At 37.8% G+C, this 12,527-nt stretch overlaps 1 protein-coding gene across 3 annotated transcripts in view; it reads right to left on the bottom strand.

Moving 5' to 3' along the window:
- The window catches only part of VRK1 (VRK serine/threonine kinase 1), a 68,588-nt gene that overhangs the window by 34,824 nt on the left and 21,237 nt on the right, over positions 1-12,527 (bottom strand). For all 3 annotated transcript variants that reach the window (XM_014592204.2, XM_014592203.2, XM_006159972.3), the window contains exons 3-4: positions 9,391-9,446; positions 230-299 (exon numbers count right to left, since the gene is read on the bottom strand). In XM_014592204.2, coding sequence (XP_014447690.1) covers positions 230-299; positions 9,391-9,446 — 126 coding nt within the window. The remainder of the gene's footprint in view (positions 1-229; positions 300-9,390; positions 9,447-12,527) is intronic.

The raw sequence follows: 12,527 nt of genomic DNA, 5'->3' as shown, positions 1-12,527 counted from the left end.
ACATAACATTTCCTAAATAACGTAACATTATCTTATATAGTAATATAGGTGAAATCTTTAACAAAACCCATTAAGAGATCATAATTATTTCATACAAATTTAATTTAAATGTTATCTATTTACAAAACAAAAAATAACAGAAGATATATAATGCTCTAGTCTTGGCTTAGAAGAAAACAAAAAATTTGTCATTTTAAAAATGCAAGCCCACATGAACTGTATTTCTTACTTTGTTCTGGTTTAGCAGCTCGTTGGTAGAACTTTAATTCAGTAAAAAGGGGTCCATTGTCACTGGGTTCCTTGAAACATAAGAGTTAATTAGTACTAGCACTAGTTAAACTTACTTATCTTTAACAAACCTTCTAAAAAAGGCTGACATCAATTTTTTAAAAATATTATACTTTTGATACTGAAGTTTGTAACTGTGCTAAAGAGAATTCAAATGTTAAGTATAAGTCCATAGATAAGTCTTATATTTCTCTCAAGTTCCATCCATTTCTATAAGTGATAAATTATACAAAATCAGATATACAGCTAAGCTTTGCAGAAGTTTAGGAAAAATGTTTAATTTTCATCTTTATTAAGCTTTCCCTTAAGCAAAGATCAGCAATCATGTTAACTGTATCACCAAGGGGCTACAAGATATTTCTTATATTTAATAAAATTTCAATACCTGATTTAACCAATTGGTGGCAAAGCCCCACTCCTCTGCTGTGTCTCATTACAGTCACGTGGAGTTTATCAGACCTGCAGAGAGAGGCCCTGCACGAGGGGAGTGCTCTGGATGTGCACGGTGAGCGGGCACTGTCCACCCACCGCATCTACTTTCTGACACTGAGCCCCAAACTCCTCAAACCAGAGTCCGACAATTTCTCTCCTACATAATAGTTTAAAACCAAAGACAAAATGGGGCTCAGTAACAACTGTTTCCACCAGCTTTACTGAATTATATTCATTTCATATTTTGAGGAATAGTAAACAATTAAAAAATCATTGATAAGCATATATTCACAAAAAGTCATTTATACAGAAGAAAATAATAGCCTGTCAGAAGTTCTACACTGTTAGAATAAATATGGAAGGTGACAAAGGAATCAGAGAAAACATTTTAAACGCAATGAAAACTTCAAACGAGGCAGCTAACATTTCTAAACTAATTTTAAGGGTTTGTTTTTTTTTTCTATTTTTATTAGAAGGTATGGGAAGAAAGTTACTTTGGACTTATATCTGCATAGCTGAAGCCCAAGGATTAAGAGGGCATTAATAGAAGTGATATGGGGCGCTACCATAACTGAGAGAAAATCTATGAAAAGATGTAGTTTTCGTTGCTAGAGAGGCCTTTTGCAAACACCTATAAACACTTTTTTTCATTCAAGATACCCTCTACTGTAATAGTATTTTGCTCCCTAACATTTAAATAAAACCACTCTCTACACGTAGTCCTATTATCTCAGATTTCTTGTTAACTCAGAAAATAAAAATGCCTACTTAAAGTACTTACAAGAAGGCTGGGCATCTAATCTGCAGAGTCAGGCAGTACCTGGTCACAAACGAGCAGGTAACACACGTAACACTCAGACCAGAAGCGCTTCCTTCTTTGTTACAGTAAGTGTGCATTTCCATCCAGCTCTGGGAGAGCGGCACACGCCATCAGATCCTCGGGAAGGAGCTACCCCACACACTTGGTGTGACCGCCGGAGGCAGAGCCTGCACACTCAGCACCTTTTGAGTTTCTTCGTAACTGCAGCTGCTTTTCTAACACCATGGTAGCTGGAGGTGCTGGTTTCAAGCTAATGGCTGGGACCAAACCCCAACAGGAGTCATAGAACAGTTTTAAGAAACAGAACCTTGAGAGCAGGAATTCTGGTAAAGTTACTCTGCAAAGGCTAACTTTTGGAACTGCTCATTAATGTAATTCAGGTCTGAAAGAGGTTTTCCTACGACAAATCCTGGTTTATTACCTTCGGTATAAAATTCTGATTTATTCAGTTTCAACCTATGTCATATCAACTTTAATTTTCGAGTTTTCCTTCAGGCAATAATTTATTAAACTTATAATAATGAGAATCAACCATATAAATCAAGCTATTATAATGAAAGCCCCACTACAATGAAGGTTCTTTGAGCTCATTTCATACTTTTCCTAATCTAATAAGCTTCCATTATAACAAAATAAAGGAGCTACTTCTTTGGCATTGCACTCTAGCCAAAGCTAGCTATTTCTTTTGAAGAAAATACCTTAACTCATAACTAAAATTTTATTAACATATTTCAAATCTAAAATACTTTGCCAACTCCATAATAGCCAAGATTTAGAAAAGAAATTGGGACTGACATTTTAACTAGAATATCACTAAACGTTTCTTTAAGACTTCTAAGTGTCAAAATGAAGATGACAACAGAAAAAAATTAAAATGTGATATGTTTCAATGGCACCATCTAAAAGCAACTGGCTGCCATTTAAAAATGAAGATGTATAAAGTTTCTCCTTCCCACCAAAAAATTATCATATATGAATTGAAAATTCAGGTCACTTCTTATAACATCAGTGAGGAAATCAAACAGCAGTGTGCAAACTTCTTTGCAGGAAGCTTTGAAACACAGACCTCTTCCAGTCCACACTGGAAAAGGACCACGATCCGAAGCCTGACCCCCACCTCCAATTCCGCTATAACATGACCACACAGGGTAAGTAAACTCAAAGAACTAATTTATCAAGTCTATAAGCAAAAAAGAAAAGAAAAAACCAACTCACATAAAAAGAATGTGCTCCATGCATTACCCAACGTGTTAGCCATTTACCATTCGTCTTTGCACAATGAAATAGCGTGTGCATAAGGTCTCTCAGTGGTCCAGAGGCAGAAAGTACAGGGTTACTATCCCTGAGGCCTACCCCCACCATTCCATTGCTGCTTCTGCAGGTCAAGGATGGTGGCCTAGAGATCATCATCTGGTGAGAGGGAGAGTGTTTCTGGTATGTGCTTACACATCTATCTTGAATAGATAGGTCTTAACTTCACTCAATAACAGATATAACAAAGCTGAGGGTTGACATCTGGCACTCTCGCCTAGAGCTATATATATTATCAGCAGTAACCAAATTTCTTGGTTTCTTGGAACCAACATTAAGGTAGAAATTCATACCAGAAGCATAGGGTACCTGCAAGTCCCTGCTGAAGAAAGGAATCATAAAACAAGAGTTAAAATGTGCATGCATACTTTATACCACTTGAAATATTGGTATTTCAAATAATTAAGGCGTGTGCTATGCACCTGATTCCATCAGTGGTTCTCAACCTCAAGGCACAAAACAACACCCTGGGAAATTTCACTAAAACTATCGGTAACCTAGCCCTGCACCCAGAGATGCTGTTTATACTGTACGACCAGGATGGAGACCCATTATCTCCTATTAAAAATCAATCTGTCTTATTTCTTAAGTAACACCTGAGTTTTTTCCTCTAAAGATAAATAAATGCTCATTTTTTAAAATTTGCACATTTTTATGTATTTCTTCACAAATAGCCATTTTATCAAATTATCTTCATCCTATATAGAGAGCTTTGGATCCTGCTTTTTCTTTTTTCTTTTTTTTAATTGGCAGAGGGCCTGTGCACTTGCCAGAGAGAGAAAGAAAGAAAGCAGTACCATTGGGGTGGCCATGCTGCAATCCCTTCCCCTCCACTTTTCTGTCCTGACAGATATGGAGCACACATGTGCACAGGCACCCAGAATGTTTCTCAAAAAGTCGGGCGGGGATTCAAACTACAGTCGACCATACAGGATCAGCTCCCTTAACCTCTAGGCCTACTGCCATGTAACTAATTATAAAATTTTCCCCAAAAGTAGGACATTTCATTCAAAGCATAATCTTTAATAGCCTCTAGTGTTTAAAATGGCAAATATTCATGGACAGTTCTGACTTTAATATTGGAAAGATCTGATACTCATTTTACATGTTTGTATTTGATAAAGCATTACAACATTTTTTAAAGTTTATTTATTTGTTCATTTATTTTTAACTTTTCTATAGGGTACAGACACTCTAGAAAGACAGAGAAAGAATAAAAGTCCTTCACAGGAAGGATGGCCATAATACAATCCCTTCTCACATCTATTCTCTTAGGATTTTGAGCACACATACACACACAGCATGGTTCTCTTTCTTTTTTCCCCCTATGTTTTTGCTATAGAGAGTGTGAGCTCACCGGAGAGACAAAGAGGGGGAAAGTGAGAAATCATCCCCTGGGCAGATGGCCACACTGCTATCCTTTCTCCTCCATTCTCTTGTTATCTTGGGCATGCACACACACACACACACACACACACACGCTTAGCGTGATTGTCAGGCCACCAGGTCTAGGACTCGAACCATAGTCAGCCATGTTGGAGTCCATTACCTTAACCACCATGCTATCTGCTGGTCCTGGTGGTTTTCAAGCCATAAGCTACGCTATCAGCCATGTGGAATCCATCTGTCTTAACGACCATACCATCAGCTGGCACATAAAGGTTATTTCATTCTTCCATAAGCGAATAAGTGAAAGAGACAGAGACAGCACACCCAACAGGGTCCAGACACCACTATCTACCCCAGCCTTCAGTCAGTCTTAGATCATAGGCATGTGCATGGTCAGTGTATTCAGGGAGGTCTCTAGACAAGAACCAGGAACCTTACCATGTGAGACTGCCTCAAAGAGCATTGTTTTACTGCTGTGCCACCACCTGGACCCTAAAACAACTTTTAATATAAGTGGACTTTATAACATTTGTGGAAAAATGAAATTTAAGTACACTTTTCCTTCGGTGCAAAAAAAAAAAAAAAAAAATGCCTTTCAAATCCATGAGTATAGCTTTTCATAATGCACATTTTCCCTGAACTTTTTGAGGACATCATATACAAAGCTGTGAGATAGCAAATTAAGAACAGGCCTGCTCCCAATGGTACAGACAAGAGAGGCAAACAAATGGCATCGAGAAGTTGAGATTAAGTGGGAAAAAAAAAAAAGACTAGAAAAAGGTGATGGAAAATTATAGCTACAAGGTATTTAAAAGAATAAATAAAATAAGCATATCGGATTACTTAGGTAAAACTAAGTTTATGAAAGAGTCCTTATCATCAAATAACTTAACATTTGTCTAGGGAGATAAAACAAACACATAAAAACTCTAAAAACAACTAGTGGCATTAGAAGGATATTAGCATGTGATGCTGTAAAATAAACACTAATGTAATGAGTGCTGCAGGAGTTTAAAAGGGTTCAGAAAAGACACATAACAAGGGAGAAAGAAGCAAACTTGCAGTTGTTAAAATTCTCCTTCAAGGAGAAAGAAAAAGTCAACACTGTTCTGTTTATGGCTTTCTTCTAGATCACATACAACAACATTAAAAAAGTTACTGAAATATTAAAGGTAATAATTGTTTGTCATTGTCCTAATTACAAAGAGAAAGAGTAATAAAGGATCGTGGAAACAAACTAAATTAGGAGATAGGACATGCAGAGTGCTGAACTAGCTATGGTAACAAATGGCCTTCAACTTAGAAATACAAAATTGCTTCCTTAAACATATATAGGAAATAAGTGTTCCTACCCACTTTTGTCCCATAACTGTATGAGTAAAAAAAGCAGTTAAGTTACAGTTAGGGAAGTTAAGGTGGCTGAATCCCACATGGCCAAAAGTGCAGTTCAAGTCCTGAACCCAGCAGCTTGAAAATCACACCAGGCAGATATAAGCACATGCCTAAAATCCCAAGAGAGTGGAGGAAAAAGGACTTCAGGGGTGATTTCTCACACACACACACCCCGTTTCTAGCAAACACACAAACATATAACAAAACTATTTTTTTTAAAGTGAAGTTAAATTAAATAGCAACTGAAATACTTCTAATTACAACAAAGCAGAATATCATAATTCTGAGAGAAAACACAACTTACGCCCAGGTTGCACAAAACAAAAAAGACAAGGTTTTACATCAATTCCACCTATAAAACATGGCATGGGCACAGTGTCCTTCTAAGACCTAGAATGACTATGCCAATGACTTCTAAGAGGTCAGAGAAAGAACCATGATCATTGGAACCTCAAGATTATGAGAAGTTATGCAGGACTTGCCTTCTTCTTACTATGGAAGTCTTTTGAAGATTTTAAGAAGAAACCAATCTTAACTGTAGATTTTAATATTTTAATTTGTCTTAATCAAAGACAAATGCAGATAATATTCTGCAATTCCATGCAAATAACCCAATTTAATAAGAACTTTTTTAATTTCTCTGATTTAGCAGCAAGCTGAATATTTCAAAATGAGCCTCATCCCACAAATGAAAAAGAAAAATCCACATTGAAAGAGCACCAAGAAAAGGAAAATGGCCTGTGAAAACAGAAGCACAGACACAATTTTATCAATTCTAAAAATGGACCAAAAGAAAAAATTAAAAAAGAAGAAAAGAAAATTACTATTGTCAGAAATCAGGCAGTCCAATACTGTGGTCTTTAAAGAGCAGGAAAAAAAGTGCACCCAGTGACAACCCAAGCTTTCTCACTGGAGGCACCTGGAGTAAAAAGACATAGGAGACAATGGAAAAAAAAAAACAGGAGGCCAAGCAGAGGATACCAACCTGACCCTGCTACCACAGCCAAACAACCAGACTCAAAAATTTTAAATTAGAAATATTGGGGTGGGGGGGAATTAAAGACAGCACGCCTCCTAAAGATATAGAAGTCTTTTTTTTTTTTTTTTGAGAGATTTTCGCTATAGGGCGTGTGCACTCACCGGACAGACAGAGAGAGACATAGAGACAGAAAGCGAAAAATCACCCCCCAGGGGGGATGGTCACGCCGCAATCCCTTCTCCTCCAGTCTCCTCTCAGGATCTTGGGCACGCACGCGCACGCACACACACCCAGCGTGAGTTTAAAGCCACCAGGTCCGGGAAGCAAACCGTGGTCGACTACGTGGGAGTCCAGCGACATAGCCATTACGCTAACTGCTGGTTCCCAAGATATAGAAGTCTTAAACAAAGTATTAGCAAATCTTTTCCAGCACTGTGTAAAAGCACCAAGACTAAATGGGGTATATACTAAGAATATAAAGTTAGTTTAACACACAAATACCAATGTAATTGTCACGTTAACAGAATAAAAGAGTTTCTATGATCCACCTCACTAGATGCAGAAAAAGTAATCATTAGAAAAACAGGCAAACTACAAACAGGAAAAAAATTGGGTCATCAGAAAAGTCATGACATAACTTTCTATGTTTTTCTATGGGAAAATGTGTCATGATATTTCCAACAACCCAATATTTACAACAGATATCAACAAAAGGACTTGTATTCAAAACAACTCTTACTACTCAACTACATAAAGGAAAACTACCTGGTTATATATATATATTTTTTTAAAGTTTTAACGGAATTTTTCTTAAAAAGGAGGAAAGGGTGTCAAACACTGAGGTAGTGCTCCAAAAAGGAAAATATTTGAATGGTCAATAAGCACAATGAAAAGTGCTCAAAATCATTAGTCATCAAGTAAATTTAAAAAAAATTTGTAAGGTGTTTGCCATAGAATACATGTGCTCACCAGAGAGAGACAGAAATAGAGAGAGAAAATGAGAAAACATCCCCCAGGGTGGTATGGCCACACTGCAATCCCTTCCCCTCCATTCTCCTCTTGGGATTTTGGGCACACATGCATACATGCCCAGTGCGATTCTCAACCCATTCTGTCCAGGATTTGAATCACAATCAGTCATGTGGAAGTCCAGCACCCTAACCACTATCCCATCTGCTAGCCCCTCAAGTAAATATCAATTTAAACTACAAAGAATAGACTACATGTCCACTGCAATTACTAAAAAGTAAACTAAGAGACCCATCTGACAATGCCCAGAGAGAACATGGAGCAAGCAGAACTCTCACATATTAATGGCTGGTATATAAATGGCACAAGCACTTTGGAAATAACGTAAATATACACTTGCCCTACAGACTAGCAATTCAACATCTAGGTGTTTTTCGAAAAGAAATCAAAACCTATAACCATAAAATACTTGTAAGAATGTTTATAGAAGCTTTACTGATAATGGCTCAAAAGTGGAAACAACCCAAATGTCTATCAACAGAGCAATACAATGGAACAATGACCGAAACACCAACAATATGAGTCTTTAAAACATTAGGCTGAGCACAAAACAGTAATACAGTATAAGGCCATTCGTGTACCATTCTAGAACAGAATAACTAATCCACAGCAAGAAAACTCAAGCAAGCAGAAGCCTCAAAGAGTGTGGGAAAGCAGGGGTGTGGAAAAACACATAGTCGTTTTACACCGATGGAAATGCCCTGTACTGTAATAGGGGTAAGGGTTTACACAGGCATATGTGTCCGTGCCAAAGGTTTTTCAAGTATTTATTATATTTATTTAATATCTGTATACTCCCCTGTAAAAGACACAACTCAAAAAAAAAGTTTTATAAATCCCTTTAAATGAAGCTCCAAAAAAATGATTCCTAAGAGATCAAATATATTTCTTTTTTGAAAAGAAAATAAGACAAAACAGAAAACATCAGAGGAGTAACTAATTACTGAGTTTTGTAGCCTTCAAGGAAGAAAGGGTATGTCTTAAGAGATTAGTTGCTAACAAGCCCAAATAATACAACCTGTTAGCTCTTCTATTTAACAAAAACATTGTCTTCACAAGTAAGAAGGGAAAAAAAATGAAAGGAAATTTACAATGGAAAGTTACAAATCATTCTTAGCAAAAAAAAAAAAAAAAAGGTACAACTGATTTGACAAGTTATAATTGCCTTTTTTATTTCACTAGTAAATAAACTGACCGGAGTATTCAAAGTACACTTATGTCAGATGGAATGTTGCCAACCTTTAAACCTTCCAATCTAATTTCAACATTACTGTAGCAAAGATGGTCCAATAATCACAACTAAATAAATAATTTAATCTACTAAAATGGAAGGAGAAGGAAAGAAAATTGAGAATAAACAAACTCTGGATCAAGAGAGGTCCAGACACAAATGCAAAACAAAATGCAGTAAAATTACATAGAATTAGTATAGTCTTATAGGATGTGACTGTAAAAAGATCTCATGTGACCAGCTGAAAGCAAAAGAATGAGCTTAAAACATTATCTCACACCTGCTTAGCTCGATGCTTTCATTCATTCATCCCCAAATGCCAGTGCTACCCCAATTCAAAAGAGAGGAGGAACTTTTTGAACTCAAATTATTTAAAACTAGTTTGGTGTCTCATTAAATATTTATGAAACATTATTAAAAATGTAACACCTAATGGTTTAATTAAGTCTTGTTATCAAAAAGGATGTTAAAAAAATAAATTTTTTACTGAGAAAAAAATTAGCTAAAATATTTTCTTACCACTTTTACAACACAGGGTGCATCACTGCCGACCGATTTTGAAGAATTCTTATCAGCTGTTTAAAAAAGTGAAATATTTGTATCAGAACATGAAGTATTATTAAAATATGCTAATACTGAAGTCGGTATATATGTAACCCTTTGACAGGAGAAATTCAGTTCCCATATATGTGTTCCAGATAATCATTACAGAATATTTCATCACTTTTTAAGACTTTTTGTTTCCATGTTTTAACATGTCTAAGGTATCTTATAGCTTTCAATTTCTTCAATTTGGTCATCAACAGAGTACAGGAAGCTCTGAGTTAAACAAAGTTAAAGAATCCTGGGGCCAGTAGTTGGCATGGTGGTTAAAGCACTAGATTCCCATACACGGCCGACCACGGTTCAAGTACTGGATCCGGCAGTTTGAAAAACCACTGAGTGCATGTGCATACATGTCCAAAATCCCAAGAGAATGGAGAAGGGAATATGACATGTCCATCGTTCCTGAGGGTGATTTCTCACTTTCCTTCTCACCATCTCTCTCCTCTCTCCTCTCTCTCTCTCTCTCTCTCTCTCTCTCTCTCTCTTTTTCTCTCTCTCTGTCTCTCAGGCATGCACACGTGCCCTATGGCAAAAACCTTTAAAAAAAAAAAAACTTTAATTCAAAAGTACTCATGGCTGGGACCAGCAGTTAGCATAATGGCTATGTCACTGGACTCCCATGTAGTCGACTGCGGTTTGTGTCCTGGGCCCGGTGGCTTGAAACTCATGCCAGGTGCATATGCGTGCGTACCCAAGATCCCAAGAGGAGAATGGAGGAGAAGGGATTGTGGCATGGCCATTCCCCCTGGGGTGGGGGGTGATTTCTCGCTTTCTGTCTCTGTCTGGCCAGCGCACACGCCCTATAGCAAAGATCTCTCTAAACAAAAAGTACTACATATTACATATTGTGAATTCTTCAAAGGGTAAAAATTAATGAAATTTCTGAAATTCAATTCAAACAATGGATTTTTTTTTCCCCACAAAGGAGCATCTAGAGGGTAAAAAAGGACGGAGTTAAAGTTCCAAAAGCACCAGAGTGGGAAAAACTCATCTAGACCAATAGTTCAGGATGCTGGCACCAGTACTTTTAACAGCCATCAAGAATCGTTTTAATGTGGCTGTCATTTTAACTCATGCAGATAAAGATGCACAGCTATTTCTAAATACTGAGTTAAGAATATAAGGTTGCCCATATTCATTTAACAATGATAACCAAGTACCTACTGTATGCCAATTTCTAGGAAATAGAGATTTAGCAGTAAACAGGAAAATAATCATTACTCTTAATAAGCTACCATTTTAGTGCAGGACATACTTTGTGTCTTACTTATTATCTATGTCCTACAGAGATAAATCTTTGAAAGATTACACAGTAGAGGAGAGTAGGAGTCCTTTATCATGGGGTGTTGTCCCAGCAGTGGTCTGAAGGCAGTGAGGAAACAGGCCATCTACATATTGGGCAAAGAGCATTCCAGGCAGACAGCACAAAAACCTTGATGGGGAGTGTGTTTGACATGTTTTGAAAGCGAGGAAGCCAAAGCAGCTGCAGGACAAAAAGTGACCTGAAGAGTAAGTGCCTAAGATCTGCATGGCTGGAGGGCTGGGAGGCTGGGAGATGGGGGCCAGGGTGTGGCCAGACCCTCCTTCCCTCTCCCTTTCTTTTCTTCCTTCTTTTCATGAGTGCACACCATGCTCTATTACAAATAAAATAGTTCTAAAAAAATTTTAATAAGCATCATATACAAAGATTAAGGTAAAAACAGGATAACATGATGGCCAATGTATAGATTTTGGGGGAGACACGAATGAAAATAAAAATTACACATGAAGGGACTCGTAAACCTTCTTAGAAGACCATTACTATTCTAAGGTCACTGGTGCCATTCGACAAGTTTAAACAGGATGGCCACATGATCTAATTAACATACCAGGTCAAGCTACACTGGACACCATGGGATACAAAGAGGTAAGGCTGGTTCAGAGAAGATCTTCTGCCACAGTGAGGGTCCAGGTAAGACATAATTATGACGTGACCTGGGGTAGTGGCAGAACACGTAGAAAGATATGAACGGATTTCAGGAATCACACAGTTAAAAGTAAAAGGACTAAAACAGATTCTAGTGAAGGAATACTCAAAAACACCTTTCCAGTTTCTGGCTCGAAGACTGTCACTCATTCAGATTGCCCTTTCCTGATCATGAGAAGGCTAGGAAGTGGGAGAAGAGGGTATAAATTCTAGATATGCCTGTGAGGCATCCAAGCAGAGATTTGTTGTAGGCCACTGGCTGTGGGTCTAGACTCCTCAGGAGATCTGGTTAGAGGCTACAGAAAAAAGATCTGGAAATCAACAGGACAGAGGCAATAACAAAAGCCACGAGACCAGACGAGATCACTCAGAGAGAACATACGGAATAAAAAGTGAGCCAAGACATGAATGCCAGAGAACACCGAAGCCCTGCAAAGATGCCTGAGCACAGTCAGAGAAGTAGGAAGGGAAGGTATGATATCGGGGAAGGGAAGCGATCTTAATGAGGAAAAAGAGATAAACAGCATCTAATGCTACAGAAAAAAATCCAAAGAAAACCCAAAAGCAATTTTTTTAGTTCACTAACAGAAATTGCTTATGATGTTAAATGTGGCCATTTTAGTGAATCAGGACACAGAGAGAGAAACTTGGAGAAAGCACTATTCAAGCAAATCCCTCCTTCTCCAGATTGATTTATCCAAGTTTAAATGAGCAACGTTTTCTGACAAAGATCTGTCAAACCACTGGATATACTATCAGATGGCACCTTTTGATGATAAATATGAATAAAACTGCTGGCACACACAAACTTACAAAAGGTCACAAAAGCAAATTAATAAATGTAAAATGAAGAATCTACCTGTGAGCCGTGCGCCGGGAAGGGCCTGACTGGCGCCCCCTGGCCACGCTGCCCGGGGCCTCCCTGCCCCTCCCTGCCTCTCTGGCCCGGAGGCCGAAAACAAGGTTGAAGAACTTGCAACTTAAGAAGATGATAGTTACCAGCCCTGCATTACCTCAGGGGAAAACAAGAACTACTCTGCCATTTTTAAGGAAGCCAGATACCCAAGGACAACTCACACTGCAG

Source organism: Tupaia chinensis, unplaced genomic scaffold (assembly GCF_000334495.1).
Source record: "Tupaia chinensis unplaced genomic scaffold, TupChi_1.0 Scaffold000671_1, whole genome shotgun sequence".
Taxonomy (NCBI): domain Eukaryota; kingdom Metazoa; phylum Chordata; class Mammalia; order Scandentia; family Tupaiidae; genus Tupaia; species Tupaia belangeri.
Note: the sequence above shows the minus strand (reverse complement) of the source record. Positions and strands in the feature narration are given on the sequence as shown.